General features: G+C 39.5%; 2 protein-coding genes across 3 annotated transcripts; both read left to right on the plus strand.

Annotated features, from left to right (window-relative positions):
• Window positions 1-4,130: 4,130 nt before the first annotated feature.
• Window positions 4,131-6,649, plus strand: LOC148090055 (gamma-crystallin M2-like). Of its 2 annotated transcripts, none has more exons than XM_087811730.1 (3): window positions 4,131-4,139; window positions 6,018-6,260; window positions 6,353-6,649. In XM_087811730.1, the coding sequence occupies exons 2-3, from the start codon at window positions 6,018-6,020 to the stop codon at window positions 6,647-6,649; spliced, it is 540 nt and encodes a 179-aa protein (XP_087667856.1). In that variant the 5' UTR covers window positions 4,131-4,139. The 2 variants fall into 2 exon arrangements, with proteins under 2 accessions (XP_087667856.1, XP_087667852.1); XM_087811726.1 differs by lacking the exon at window positions 4,131-4,139 and adding an exon at window positions 5,394-5,426.
• Window positions 6,650-11,441: 4,792 nt separating this feature from the next.
• LOC148090056 (gamma-crystallin M2-like) lies at window positions 11,442-13,359 on the plus strand. The gene is made up of 3 exons (XM_087811541.1): window positions 11,442-11,474; window positions 12,726-12,968; window positions 13,063-13,359. The coding sequence occupies exons 1-3, from the start codon at window positions 11,442-11,444 to the stop codon at window positions 13,357-13,359; spliced, it is 573 nt and encodes a 190-aa protein (XP_087667667.1).
• Window positions 13,360-16,186: the final 2,827 nt, after the last annotated feature.

A 16,186-nucleotide genomic window follows, 5' to 3' on the forward strand; every position in this document is an offset into this window, starting at 1 on the left:
CAATTTTATTCAATCTATGGTTACTATTTAGACTGAGAGTCGTAATGGAAAACCAAACCACACCACAACAACAAGCTATCTTTTTGTTTGCCTTACAAGCGGAACCAATTCACAACCCATTCAACTCACACGGCTTCAGACATCGATTAACTCAGCCAGATGAAACTAAATGCAAAAAATTATATATGAGGTTTTCTGCTTACTTTAGTTTGGACCTGTTCGTTTGGCTGAAAAACTTCAATCAGTCGTTGCTTTCTGTCCAAGACTCCCCACTACGAATCCGGGTCACGGCACCATTTAAAACGGTCAAAACAGGAGTCCGTTCCGGTCTCTCCTACACGCCGTCACTTCCGGTTCTTATACTTCGCTTTGTGGATAGACATGGTCAAAGCAGAGTGTCACGGGTCGTTTATTCGCCGTTTCAAGTCGAACAAAATACAAGCTTTACGATCAATCGGCCGCACTTTCTTCCGGCAACTCTACAGTTCAATAGCCCTGGGAGAAACGGTCTCGAGCTGTAGAAACATCGCGATATTTAAGCAAATGGTTCTTTCAAGTTGCCTGTGTCTCGATCACCTGCAGAGCAAACTTCCTAACTTGCCCTCTTGTAATCTATCATTCAAATGTTCTCCGGTGGGGCCTTCGTCTTCCAACCCCCCCTCCTGGATGTGTTCCGCTTCATTCTTTGATCCACGACCCAAGGTGTGAAAAGGCAGACAAACAGACGTTTTTTTAAATAACCGGTGTCATGTCTCTTATTCAGTTTCAAGCTTGTCTTGAAACAGTGTAAATCAGAGTTAAATGTTGATTGGGAGACACTCACCAGAAAACCTGGAACTGGTACTTGGCCGTGCTGCTCCCCGTCTCCTAGGGTGTTTCTCGACCCAACTACTGGCCATGTTATTGCTGGGCATGCGTACATACAAACATAAGAAACGACTATTTTGTATAATATTACGAGTATTTCAACTTGTTTCAATAAACTTGCGGCACCAATCCTCGCAAGAAATAGTTTTTTTCCTCTCCCAAAAAAATTATAACACGCTTGAATACTTTTATAATTAATAATAATAATATAATTACTTATTATAATGATTAAAGTTCTTTATAAAAAACTTTTAATATGAAATTCACAATAAAAAAATGCCTTTTTCAACCAATAGAAGTCTAACGTAGTTGACCGTAAAACTACTTTTTCATATAACTTGGTATAGACCAAGTAAGTAGTTTTTACTCTTTTTTTTTAAATAAACTCGCAGCATAAAACTTACAAGAAAGAAAATCTATTTTTTAGCCAATTGAAATTCAAGAAAGCTTATCTATCAATTGATTTATTTAAAACTTGAAAAACACAAATTAGCGTTAAGTTGCATTAATCAAGAAAGTTTGTTTTTGTTTTTTATCATAATATAAGTACTCATAAGGCAGCGTAACCTATAAAAAAACTTGATTATTTAACCAAGAAAAGCTTTTTTAAAGAAAACATTCCATTCGTACTCTCGGGGTTCAAGCGGTCTCTAAAGGGGTGATATAAATGCCTCTATAATGTGCCAATGGAGCTTAGTTTGCCACTTGAAAGAATCCCAAGCCAATTTTATTCAATCTATGGTTACTATTTAGACTGAGAGTCGTAACGGAAAACCAAACCACACCACAACAACAACAAGCTATCTTTTTGTTTGCCTTACAAGCGGAACCAATTCACAACCCATTCAACTCACACGGCTTCAGACATCGATTAACTCAGCCAGACAAAACTAAATGCAAACATTTATTTAAGAGGTTTTCTGCTTACCTTAGTTTGGGCCCGTTCGTTTGGCTAAGAAAACTTCAATCAGTCGCTGCTTTCTGTCCAAGACTCCCCACCACGAATCCGGGTCACAGCACCATTTAAAACGGTCAAAACAGGAGGCCGTTCCGGTCTCTCCAACACGCCGTCACTTCCGGTTCTTATACTTCGCTTTGTGGATAGACATGGTCAATGCAGAGTGTCACGGGTCGTTTATTCGCCGTTTCAAGTCGAACAAAATACAAGCTTTACGATCAATCGGCCGCACTTTCTTCCGGCAACTCTACAGTTCAATAGCCCCGGGAGAAACGGTCTCGAGCTGTAGAAACATCCCGATATTTAAGCAAATGGTTCTTTCAAGTTGCCTGTGTCTCGATCACCTGCAGAGCGAACTTCCTAACTTGCCCTCTTGTAATCTATCATTCAAATGTTCTCGGGTGGGGCCTGTGTCTTCCAACCCCCCCTCCTGGATGTGTTCCGCTTCGTTCTTTGATCCACGACCCAAGGTGTGAAAAGGCAGACAAACAGACGTTTTTTAAATAACCGGTGTCATGTCTCTTATTCAGTTTCAAGCTTGTCTTGAAACAGTGTAAATCAGAGTGAAATGTTGATTGTGAATGTGTATTAAAACGTTTAAGCTCTTAGATGAAGCTAGTAATTTATACTTTATATTTTGACTATCTTTAAGCGTTAATTTAAGTATGCCGTATACGTATAGTGTATAATAATTTTTAATCTAACAACACACATAACCAAATAACCCTTAATAACCATTAATGCCACTATCAATGTAATAAATAAACCACTCTGGGTGGTAATTCACAGAAAAATATATAGAATAACTACCAAATAAAGCTCTCTGGAAACTTGTGAACATTTTAGGCTCTAAAATTTATTTAACCACTGACGTACACATGTGGGTTTGCATTACCCTTCATGGTTTTCCTGACAGAGACAACTGAACAGGAACAAACATGATGCAATTGTACTATATTTTCAACCATATTTTCCCTTTTTTTTTTTCTTAAGATTCAAAAGTAACAAGAATAGAATAATGTTTTTTTTTTCCTGTTTCATATTAGTCCATTTGACGTGAACAAAATATTTACTCACCATCTCCTACAGTAGCAGCTACGACTGTGTATCAGATAATTATAATTTGCAGTTAAAACATCTTAATATATATCCACAGAGAATCCTTTTAATCAATAGACAAGAAAATGAAAAAGATAACGTGACCGAAGAAGTGAGTGAGGAGAATTTTTCAGATGGCAAACTTTTCCAGGGTTAATTCAATGAATTGGATTAAACCTGATTAAAACATGATCACTGAGAAGTTGGTCTTCGTCAAATCATCAGTCAAAGTTGCTGAAAGCTTTCTCGTCCACCTCAGGACAACAGCATCACCTGCATCGTCCCGTCGTTCAAGTTTCGCCCTTTTCATTCAGTGAGACACTTCTCACTTTGATTGAGTAATCCTGACTGTTCCTGTCTTAGGTTGTCCCGTGGTTAAGAGACGTCATCAGCGATCCAGCCTTCCACACTCTCTTGTTTCAGGTGCTGAGAGGGCAAGAGTGACGCCATTAGAGGAGAGAAAAGCCACTTTGCATTTTTCGCAGTCAAACATTCTGTCATGATGAATGTGGTGCCCCACTCCAAAACAAAACAACTATTGTTGTTGTCTGACATTGTTCGCCAAAGCACTGTTCATGAAAACACAACATGTGTTAACCTAAATGTGAAAAAAAGGGTGTAATCAGATCTTTACTAGTACTCAAATGTTTATAAATGAAAGTAAAAAGTTAGAGGTGAGGAAGTGAGTGAAATAGGACGGACCCTAGAGACCAACCCAAAGTTGTAAACTATACTGCACATCTATACATCTGAGCCATTTAGCTTGTCCAAAAACTATAGGTTGGTTTACCAAGTTCTTATCTCATGTTATAATTGATTGAAACATGTTGAAAGTATAAAGTGAGGCCTGTTGCGGTATAGTGTTTCATTAACTGTACCATCCCCCCTGTTGACATTACTCTGTACCCGACAATGAGCCTGATAGAACTGGTGTTACTTTAATGTGTTAAAATGATTTTCATCTGCAACAGTTAGCTAAACCTTACCTGTTTCATTATTACATGTCAGATGTGTAATTCTTGTTGCATAGAACAATAACACTTACCGTATTGGCCACTTATGCTCACTTCATTCATGTCATGTACTGACCACTGCACAATTCTAGTAGTGACCATGTTCATGATGGTTGTGTTACTGGATACGTTGTGTATAATGCAGTGAAATTTGACTGCACTAATTTTGCAATCTCTTTCCATTTGATCTGGTCTGTGGCAAAGTTTCCATAATTTCTGTTTTCTTAACTTTGAGTTTAGAGTTTTTCCTAAATCTACCACGATCCATTATTTTTATCAGTTGTCATTTTCTCTGAATGTTTAGTTTAGGAACATGATTGTCTGATCTCTTACCATCCTCTGGATGCAGTGACAATATTTACTGATCAAATTGTATTGTTGTTGCAAATTGTACACTCTGCTTCCAAGGTCTCTACATTGTTCATTCTTTCCTTGCTTTCTTTATTTCTTTCTTCAACTTCTTAATTGTATAGTTTCTGAGGTAATCCTTATTTTTTCTACATTTTTCAACATAATCTGTTCCTGCATGCCAGTTAAACGTCTTTAATAAACCAATTACTTTGAATTAATTTTCCTTTTTCCCCTTCACACAGTCCTCAGGGCAAACTCGGTCCTCAAGGGCCGCAGTGGGTGCAGGTTTTTGTTCCAACCGATCGAGCATGCACATTTTAACCAATGAGGTTTCAGCTAAAACAAGCAACACCAGACTGACAATAAACTGATTACACTCCTAAGAAACCTGATTGGTCAAAATGCGTCCTCTTGAATGGTTGGAACAAAAACCTGCACCCACCGCGGCCCTTGAGGACAGAGTTTGCTCACCTTTTCTAGCTGCTTCAACAATGATCACATGGTGTCTTTATTGATAAGAATATTTTTTAACAAGAATGTTTTAAAGGTGTATGGTAAAATGTTTTCTTTCTGTTGATGTTGGGATCAGGTTCAAAGGACCAAGGTTTCAGTAAGGAAACTAAATAAAAAAGATTTAGTTTTAATTCACAATCATTTTACTTGTACAAGGAGAGATACATATAGAGGCATATGCTATTTTATACCTCGACACAATTATGCAGACAATTAAAAAAAACAAAAAAAAACACTATCAGCTATGTATCACTCCCTTTAATTCATCCCTATTACCCAAGCATCGATAAAAAACACCAGCAGTGATACATACAACAATAGTGATGGGAAAATATGATAACAATAGTAGCTCAGAATTTTCCCATCGATTATATATTAACATAAGCATGAAGTTCAGGAATATTTCAGAATCCAACTTCTGGAACTCTTGTCTCTGCCTATTCTGTGTGTTTCCATGGAGCTGCTGCTGGCTCAGGGTTTTGCACAAAGGCCTGGAGTCTGGCTCAGGTATAAAAGGAAAGGGTTAAAGCAGGTACGGTACCTTTTGGTCTAAGAGCAGAACCAGCAGCAGCGTTGAACCATCAACCAGCAAAATGACCTCCAGTGGAATGAACATGAACGGAAAGGTGAGATATTTTAACTTCTACTCTTGAACTGAATTTAAAACAAATATGAGATTTAACAGCAAAAAAAGACAAAATAAACAACGATATGTTGTTAAATATATAAAAGCTAAGCTAACACTTGCAGTCATCAGACAGTTTATTAAACTTCACAGTTCATTGCAGACTTCATTTAAGCAGAGATGATAGCGGAAATAACAAATCGTCACACAGATCTAATAAGATTTGAGCAAATGATACTGAATTAAACTTACATCATCTCAGACAAGTATCATTCAAACAGAGGCGCCCACATCAATAGGTTTCTTTAATCTTTATTAACAAACCACACATTCTCTTGACAACATTTGTATCAGTGAATGCTTTATGGTTTATTATTAAATGAAACAGATCCAGCAGTGAGGATTCTCTGAACTCCGCTGTGAATTCTTCGTTTTAAGAAAATCTAAAAATGATGCTTCTGGTGGCTCTCCAGATTGAGCGAAAACCAAAGAGGGGAAGCTTAGAACCAGAGAAAATCAGCGTCTATTTTGCTGCTGTCTGTTGCCCCCATGCCGCGATGACACTACATTTTGAATTTCAACTTTCTTTCAGATGGTCTTCTACGAGGACAGGAACTTCCAGGGCCGTTCCTACGAGTGCATGAGCGACTGTCCCGACATGTCCTCCTACCTGAACAGGTGTCAGTCCAGCAGGGTGGAGCGCGGCTGCTTCATGGTTTATGATCGCAGCAACTACAACGGCAACCAGTTCTTCATGAAGAGGGGCGAGTACCCGGACCACAGCAACATGATGGGCATGAGCAACGGCGTCAAGTCCTGCCGCATGATCCCCATGGTAAGAACACCTTGATCCAGGTCAGAAGGTTCTGTCAGAGTTGTGACTTCACTCTCTCTCCCGTCCAGATGAACTCTTCCTCCGGCCAGCAGCACCGTGGCTCCTTCAGGATGAGGATCTACGAGCGTGAGAACTTCGTGGGTCAGATGCATGAGCTGCATGACGACTGCGAGAACGTGATGGAGAGGTTCCGCATGTCCGGCTGCATGTCCTGCAACGTCTCTGAGGGTCACTGGCTGCTGTACGAGCACGCTGACTTCCGAGGAAAGATGATGTACGTGAGGCCCGGAGAGTACCGCAACTTCCACAACCACAACAACATGAACAACATGAACATGAACGGATTGAAGTACATGAGCATGAGGCGCATCACCGACTCCATGTATTGATTCACTCCATGATCAATAAAATTACCTGAACCTGAGCTGAAGTCACATGTCATTATTGTCTATATCTCCTCCCACATATACAGGTGTGTGTAACTCATTCATAGCCTGACAATTAGATTCATGCTACATGAGAGTTTGAAGTCATCTTGATGACTCGTGGGTCAGTTGACAGACCTGTTATAAACTGTAATACTTTAAAATAAGTTTGGTAAAAAATTAAATACTCATAATAATTATTTCCTTAAGTAAGTAAATAATAGTTACTTGTAAAGCACCTTTCTAGACCAGCGTCACAAGGCGCTTAAACAATGAAAAGCAATACACATTTAAAATTACCTAAAAATATAAAAACTCTAAAAGGCCAAGACACAAGACAAACATAGGAGTCCCAGAAGATTAGGAAAAACCCTGCATGAATACGATTTTTCTTGAAGGAGTCAGTAGATCAAACACAGAGATGGTTCCAAAGCTTGGGAGCAACAGTCTGGAAGGATGTCTCTCCTCTGGCCCGGAAGCGTGTTCAGGAACCATCAGCAGATTCTGATCCACAGACCTCAGAGCCCGAGATGGGGTGTAAAACTGGATCAGATCACTGATGGAAGGTCTGACCAAGAGTAGCTTTAAAAGTAAGAACCATCATTTTAAAGTTGATCCTGAAAGAAACTGGCAGCCGATGCAGAGTTTTAAGGCTTGGAGAAATGTGAGTTCTTCTACTAGAGCTGCTCAGAATTCTGGCTGCAGAGATGTGTATGAACTGCAGGCTTGACAGCTCCTTCTTGTTTCAACACCAAAATAAACTATTATAAATTCCAGATCATGTTGTGACATCAAGTTCAGAGATTTTTCTCAGTTGAAACAGTTAGTTTTCTGCAGTGTTGAACTAGAGACATGTCTTTGTCAAATACAACACCATGTTTCTCAGGCTCAGTTTGAAAGACTGACCTAAGTCACCCAAGTACTGACTCAACCCTGAGTATTATCATCATCAGCGAGTTTCAGTTTTGTCCACATTTAGCTGCAAAGTGTTTTCACTCATTGTTAGATTTCTAGCAACAATTGACTAAGTTCAGCATCTGGGGCTCAGTTGGATCAAATGAGAAGCAGAACTGAATGTCATCAGCAAAGTTGTGGTAAGAAACATCAGGAAATCTCTGAATGATTTTACCGAGGGGAATCAAGTACAGCAAAAATAATAAATGACCCAAAACAGAACCTTGAGGGACTCCACACAACAGATCAGATGATTCAGACCTCATTTGATTGGTAGATACACTGAAACTGCACCCAGAAAGCTATGAGGAGAACCACTGTAACACAGAACATGACAGTCCCACTTCATCCCTCAGTCTTCTCAGCAGGATCTGGTGATCAACTGTGTCAAAGGCTGAGGGAAGGTCGATGACAACCAGAACAGTGTATTTACCCGAATCAGCCGACATCACGACTGCCAATCACTCTCTTGAAAAAAAGTCTATCTCCCAGCCATAGAGACGAGAACTGTGGACTCAATGTAATTCATTATCCCGTGTGATCGAAAATAGTGGTTGATCAGCAGTTTCCCATCAAAAGGCCGCTTTGGAAAAATAACTAAATTGTCCATTGTTGAAAATCTGTCCACAATCGTGAGAATTCTGCCGTCATCCCAGCAGATCGAACCAAACTTGTAATGAACTTCACTAAGATATGTGACCAAGGACAGCTGGGAACGGGCAAAGGCTGAAGCAGACCAGCAGGAGGATGGTGGGAGGTCTTCTCTATGGAGTAGATGGAGCAGCCACAAAGGCCTTTATGTCTTTGGCCATCTTGGACCACCAGAAGCACTGCTTGAGGAAGCTCATGGTGCGCTTTACTCCAGGTTTGCAGGTTGCCTGTGAGCAATGTCCCATGTGGAGGACTTGAGAACATGTAGTCTCTGAGACAAAGACAACACAGAGGGTCCGGTTTGGTGTTTTTGCAGCCAGCTCTGTGAGAAAGTTACAATTTGAAATAAGTCAGGAACAACGTCAAACGGACCTTAAGAGAGTTCAAGTGACAAGCGTCATACAAGTATGTTAAGATCAATGTTTTTATGATCCGTTAATACTAGGAATGGTACCTCTGATAACTCCAGCCAGTGTCTCCATTCCTGGAGATTAGTAACCATCGCTAGAGTTAGGTTAGGTTTCCGTTGTCATAATTGTGCTCCATCGATGTCAACGTACTTTATTTCTCTGATAAAGTATGGCTCCAAAAATGGAGTCTGATGCATCAACCTACATAATGAGCTGCAGGCAGGCGTCGGGATTGCAGATGAGAAGAGATTTGGCAGGTGGTTGAAAGTAAAGCCGGCTTTGGGTGACCAGATGAATGGTTGCTTGGAAGACCTTGGTATTTCCTCTAATGAAGTTTGGCGAACCCATGAAACTGAGAGGTGCACATGGCTAGTAGGAACCTAGTCTTGGCTGCTGCCTCTATCTTCGAGGAATCTGGCTGGAGCTGAACCTTCCCTAAAATTAAACTAATAAAAGTGGTTAAACTGATACTGAACTTACAATTTAACTAGAAGTCTGTTTTCTAATAAGCGCTAAAAGGGTAGTCAGGCATCCTGAGAGCGTTCATAATGGGAATTGAGAAGATGAGAATATTATTGAGGTCTCGATATTCAAAGATGTTAATAAAACCATGAACTATGTGCTTGGAAAGTAGGGGGGATTAGTTGTCCAAAAGAAAATTATAAATATTCAAAGTGCCTGAAAGGAGTTTGAATGCGGTTTTCCACTATACAAGAACACATGACTAGTGTTGAGAATAACGTGCTATTAAGTAACGTGTTACAGTAACTACATTAGTATTTGCGGTAGTTAGTGCTGTAACTAATTACTTTTTCAAAAACTGTAACATGTTCATAATTTCTGTAATTTTAACAGCCTTGTTACTCACTACTTCACACGCTATCATTAAGTTTTATTAGTTCACTTGTCAGAGTTGTATTGAAATGTTTATGCTTCGAGACCCAGGTCGACTGATTCTTCAATTCTTTATGAAGGTCGGGACACACCGACCCTGATTCTGATCGTTGTCGTTGTTATGTACCGTCATCAGTCGCCGTTAGTTTTGGCCGACTTCACATGGAGAGTCGGCAAGTGTCCTTCGGAGAGCTAGCTGCTACTATTGAATCAGTGTACACGGTTAACTGGAAGTCGCGAGATAAGTGTTGATGGCACAGACTCTATCAAACTCTATATAATTGCATTGTTTTAACTTGGATAACTTGGAAAAACCCAAAAGTCTGCTGACGACAAAGCAGACTTTATTGTGATTGCCTGTCAATGCGCTGAACACAAGTTCAGGATAGTGCCACCACATCTCCTGCCTCACTTAGAGAACAGATTGCAGAATCCGAGATATTCAATTGTTTGGCAGAGCACAACCTGGACAAATGCACAAATGATTGATAACATTTGTATTTTTCCTTACTTTATAATGAAAACATATCTTTGGAAAAGCAAATGTCCCTGAATTTGATTCTATTGATTACAATTGATTGCCCTTCCTGACCACCTAGGGGTTCCATAGACGGAGTATGCTTTTCAAAAAGGTCCCAAACCCCACCTTTTTAGAAAGGTTCATAGCTCATTTTAATGTCTAGCCTTTTACTGTCGTTTTTTTAAATTTCTTAATCTTGATTTACCCGGAAGTACTCTTACATTTGTTTTGAGATCAAATTCTTACTGTCTAGCCTTTTACTGTTGTGTTAATCTTGTTTAACCCTTTTCTACCAGGAGTCTTGTTTTGAGACCTTATTTTTAATCTTACTATCTATCCTTGTACTGTTGTGTTATTTAAATTTCTTAATCTTGTTCTACTGTGTAGCACTTTGAGATGTGTGTGCAAATACATGTTGTGGAACTTGTGGGTTTAAACACAATCCAATATAACATCAATAGCAACAATGTTTTACTACTCTCTAAATAGTGTCTACACATGAACCGCTATGCCAAGAGGTTTCACACAAAGATTATCACCTGAATGGCCAAGACACTGATGGAACTACACATAGTAATCTGGTCCTCCATTCACACGAAACCTTGCAAACAGAAAACACATCATAGCATTATTATAACGCATCCCATCACTTCCTGCTCAATTAACGCCTTATTCTCTCTTGCCCCCATGTCATATTGTAACTGAACATTATCACCTGACCAAAAATTTGACAACATTTCTGAAATCATCTGGCTAGTCCATTTCGAGTTCCCGACACTAATGCAGGATAGCTTCCTGAAATGGTTTTGCGAGATACAGGACCTCACCCACTTGGTCCAGTTTCTTTTACACAATGATCACATGACAGAATAAATGATCACGTGATATTGATATATTAACTTACAAATTTACTGAAATTGAATTCATGAGCAAAATGAGATTGAAAACAAACAAAGAAATAAAGAATATTTGAGAAATGTATTAATTAATACTTAAACAGAGTCATGTTCTTTATAATGATAAACATATATATATATTAACAGTTATTTATAGCCACATGATCTCATCTTACAGGTCATAGTTTTTGTTCAATGAATATTATACATTAACATAAGCATGAATTTCAGAGAGGAATGTTTCAAAACCCAATTTCTGGAACTCTTGTCTCTGCCTATTCTGTGTGTTTCAATGGAGCTGCTGCTGGCTCAGGGTTTTGCACAAAGGCCTGGAGTCTGGCTCAGGTATAAAAGGAAAGGGTTAAAGCAGGTACTGTACCTTTTGGTCTAAGAGCAGAACCAGCAGCAGCGTTGTACCATCAACCAGCAAAATGACCTCCGGTGGAATGAACATGAACGGAAAGGTGAGATATTTTAACTTCTACTCTTGAAAAGAATATAAGATTAAACAGCAAAAACAGACAAAATAAACAACTTCTCCAATAAAATAACATTTAAACTTGTCTCGATATGTATAAAAGCTGAACTAACCCCTCCAGTGACAGACAGTTTAATGAACTTCACAGTTCATTGCAGACTAATATAAAGCAGAGATGATAGCGGAAATAACAGACACGTCACACGGACAACAACATTAAACATCTAATAAGATTTTAACAAATGATACTGAATTAAATTTACATCATCTCAGACTAGTATCATAAAAACAGAGGCGCTGACGTCAATAGGTTTATTTAATCTTTATTAACAAATCACACATTCTCTTGACAACATTTGTATCAGTATATGTTTTATAATTTATTATTAAATGAAACAGATCCAGCAGTGAGAATTCGCTGAACCCCGCTGTGTATTCTTCGTTTTAAAAAAATCTAAAAAATGATGCTTCTGCTGGCTCTCCAGATAGAGCGAAAACCGAGAGGCGGAGCTTAAAACAAGAGAAAATCAGCATCTATTTTGAATTATTATTAAAGATTAAGGGTGATTGTAATTATAATACACCACCTTTGTAAAAATATATTGATTTTTTTGGTTTAAAGTTGTAATTGCCACTTCATCTGCACTTAAGGATTTCCTGACAAAAATATGGAAGTAGAAAGTAAAGACAATAAACACAGAGTTTTTATTTTTTTTGAGGTCTGACACAAGATTATTTCAAATATTAATCAGTAAATATTTATGCAATTTAAAATTGCGGTATCGATACCTGGTGGTGGTGAAGAAGGAAACAGACAAACTAATACGTTCAAGAGAAAATGCTTGTTAAGTGAAATATGCAAAGTCAGAGAACAAACTTACATATACTTGGCAAAGCAGAGATCTATTGCAGAGACGTCTTCAAATGCCAAACACAAAGTCCCAACAACATGATGGATCTTTTATATTATGAATATTCAGATAAACACCACCGGTCAATCCCGCTTGTATGATTGTACAGCATCTTCTAGAGAGAATCTGTTTATCAGTTGGCTTACGCAGATGTCTGCCCTTGACCAGAGACTTGCTGGCACAATCAAGAGATTGTTTTGTCTTTCTCAGTGTATAGGCTTGACCTGAAGAACAGCTGAGCACTTTTAATTAGCACTTTTTAGGATTTTAATGCACTAGATTTATCATGACCTTCAATCAAGTTATCGCGGATTCTCTTCTTTCAGATCGTCTTCTACGAGGAAAGGAACTTCCAGGGCCGTTCCTACGAGTGCATGAGCGACTGTCCCGACATGTCCTCCTACCTGAGCAGGTGTCAGTCCAGCAGGGTGGAGCGCGGCTGCTTCATGGTTTACGATCGCAGCAACTACAACGGCAACCAGTTCTTCATGAAGAGGGGCGAGTACCCGGACCACAGCAACATGATGGGCATGAGCAACGGCGTCAAGTCCTGCCACATGATCCCTTGCGTAAGAACACCTTGATCCATGTCAGAAGGTTCTTTCAGAGTTGTGATGTCACTCTCTCTCTCCCGTCCAGATGAACTCTTCCTCCGGCCAGCAGCACCGCGGCTCCTTCAGGATGAGGATCTACGAGCGCGAGAACTTCGTGGGTCAGATGCATGAGCTGCAGGACGACTGCGAGAACGTGATGGAGAGGTTCCGCATGTCCGGCTGCATGTCCTGCAACGTCTCTGAGGGTCACTGGCTGCTGTACGAGCACGCTGACTTCAGAGGAAAGATGATGTACGTGAGGACCGGAGAGTACCGCAACTTCCACAACCACAACAACATGAACAACATGAACATGAACGGCATGAAGTACATGAGCATGAGGCGCATCACCGACTCCATGTTTTGAACGACTCAATGATCAATAAAGTTACCTGAACCTCAGCTGAAGTCACATGTCATTATTGTCTTAGTCTCCTCCCACATACACAGGTGTGTGTAACTCATTCATGGCCTGACAATTAGATTCGTGCTACATGAGAGTTTGAGGTCATCTGGATGACTCTTGGCTCAGTCAACAGAACTGTTATGAACCGTTATAGTTAAAAAAAAAGTTAAGTTTATGTTCATGTTGATCAATAAAAAGAAAATTCTGAACTGTTTTATTCATTTAATAATTGTGACATAATGTTTGGGGGAATGAGGAAGTTCTTAATAAAAAGTTTTAGTCTTTGAATACAAGTCCGAAATAACAATGCATACGAAACATCAAAAAGCTAGTAGATTCGACTATATATTCCCAACAGTCAAACAGACAGTAGGTGTTGAGTAGAGCTGTTTTGAGAGCCTCTCGTTGTGGAGTCCTGTTGGCGGAAGTTGAGACCGGGAGGAGGTTGAAGTGTGTCACATGAATTGTACAGATGTTGTTGTTGTGCCGGCGTCCAGAAAGGTGTGTGCTGTGCTCGGAACAGAGCGTGGGAATCCCGCATTCAGAAGTGGAATTGAGGATGTTGAATCTTCGTCGTGAGCCATGATGGATGTATGGAGGACGTCGGAGGAGACAAAGCTGTTTCACAGACTTCAAAATGGCCGAGGAGGGAGATGTGCGGTTGTTGAGGCTGAGGAGCTGGTAAGACGTGTGGCGGAGTGCCATTGGAGGATAGGGAATAATGGCGTTTGAAGACAGTGACTATGTGGACAGCAGACAGATTACGAAAAGCGGTAGCAACTTTGTTGGACTGCTCAGGAGTACGAGCTGGCTGTTTGCGCTCGCTGCAGTTGACACCACAGCAGAGTGCAACGAAGGTATCGTCAGGTAGAAGCTGTGCAGTACCACCACAAGGTAACAGCTTATCAGCAGAGGCAGTTCAAACTTCGAGGAAAAACTTCCTTTTAGAAGGCAGAAATACAGAGATCGGTGTCTAAAACTCCTCCAGCATTCTCAGCCTATAGCAGCTAAGATAAACAGTAAAGCCAATTATAGGCTTTATGGAAAAGGAAGGTTTTAAGATTGTTTTTAAACATAGAGAGGGTGTCTGCCCTCCGGACTGAAGCCGGTAGTTGGTTCCACAGTAGAGGGGCTTGAAAACTGAGGGCCCTGGCTCCAAATCTACATTTAGAGATTTGTGGTATAACTAATAGATCTGAGTTTAAGGATCGTAAGGTCCTAGAGGGTTGATAAGTTTGAAATAGATCTTTATTGTATGTTGGTCCTAGACCATGTAAGGCTGTAAAGGTTTAGAGAAGGATTTTAAATTGTATTCTAAATTCTAAAGGAAGCCAATGTAAAGAAGACAGCACAGGGGAAATGTGTTCGTGCCTCTTTTAGTCTTAGTAAGGACACGAGCTGCAGAGTTCTGAATGAGCTGAAGAGTTCTGAGAGACTTTTAAACTTTTATTTATACATTTTGTCTTCTCTTTATTAAGGTATTTATACATTTTGACATTTTGTTGTCCGTATGTAAATAAGGTGGCTGGTCGAACATCAGTCTAAGGCAGTGATCGGTTAAACAGGCGAAACAAACTAAAGCAATCGGTGTTGATCTCAAAACTATCGCTCCTGCAGCAACTGGTCTAAAGCATCAACATTGCACGAAGAGAAGAAGAATCTTTTCTGAAATCTTAGCAAACAAACTTGATAAGTTGTCCGTGTTGTTCATGAGACTGATTTTCTTTTAACAACCACGACCGTAATGAATGAACTAAGTGAATCTCAAAGTTATAGCACCAGCTCATGTGGCTCAGTGAAAGAATACTCACCTCTGGACCCAGACGTCCAGGATTCCCAGCTATTAATTTTCTTCTTTTTTTTTATCTTAACGTGATGCAGATATTTGTGTATTTTGAAATTAACAACAATTAGAGACATTGTTATGAGTAACAATTTAACATTGAATAATGGGCTAACTCTCTTTTTTATTTCGACATTGTGTAGTGTTTGCAGAGAGAGAGAGAGAGCATGAAAGGGTAATCAACTTTAATGATATTGCTGATCAGGCTGTTGTGCAACAGAAAACGCCAAAAAATCAGTGAACACACAATCCCTCATCTCGAACGACAACAACTGTCCGTCTTCTTCTTCAAGAACGGGACTCACGATGCCTTCACCAACCTCTGTAAACTTAACACTTCAAACCACTGTTAAAATCGTTTATATTCTCACATAGTTGACATCTTAGTATTTATATGAGTTGTTAGACTTAGGAGATATTACATTGTGGTTTGCTCACCCAGCTGTGCAGGTAATGAATAACTCAGGTTCTCTGATCACTAGAACGACGCAATTAACTGGACAGAAAACTTACTAACAAACATAAACACAGAACAACTAAATACATTACACACTGGACTGTAATCTTACATAATTCACATCTATATCAGATAATAAATTATGAGCAATAGTATGGACACGGTCCATCTTCCCAGGATTATCCAAAGTTAGCCGTGAAGCTAAAAAAAAAGTGTGATGAACGTGTGATCTTCTCAAGGCAGTGGTAGTTGATCCAAGGCTGTAACCAATCGCCTAAGACTGATGTTTGACCCGCCTACTTAATTTGCATACGGACAACGAAATGAAAAATGACCAAATGTCAAAATGCTAAAATACCTAACTAAATAGAAGACACAATGTATAAATGTATAAATAAAAGTCAAAATGTATAAATGACAAAATGTGTATTTATACGTAAAATAGCTCCATTCTCTGACAAAAATTAAATCAGAAGTCATTTATTTAT

Source organism: Callionymus lyra, chromosome 1, assembly GCF_982586985.1.
Source record: "Callionymus lyra chromosome 1, fCalLyr1.hap1.1, whole genome shotgun sequence".
NCBI lineage: Eukaryota > Metazoa > Chordata > Actinopteri > Syngnathiformes > Callionymidae > Callionymus > Callionymus lyra.

Bases quoted from the DNA above. Each gene is read 5' to 3' on its own strand.
- LOC148090055 (XM_087811726.1), top strand. From the start codon at position 5,394: ATGACCTCCAGTGGAATGAACATGAACGGAAAG. The intron at 5,427-6,017 runs GTGAGATATTTT...ACTTTCTTTCAG, and splicing joins GAATGAACATGAACGGAAAG to ATGGTCTTCTACGAGGACAG. The intron at 6,261-6,352 runs GTAAGAACACCT...TCCGGCCAGCAG, and splicing joins CCTGCCGCATGATCCCCATG to CACCGTGGCTCCTTCAGGAT.
- LOC148090056 (XM_087811541.1), top strand. From the start codon at position 11,442: ATGACCTCCGGTGGAATGAACATGAACGGAAAG. The intron at 11,475-12,725 runs GTGAGATATTTT...CTCTTCTTTCAG, and splicing joins GAATGAACATGAACGGAAAG to ATCGTCTTCTACGAGGAAAG. The intron at 12,969-13,062 runs GTAAGAACACCT...TCCGGCCAGCAG, and splicing joins CCTGCCACATGATCCCTTGC to CACCGCGGCTCCTTCAGGAT.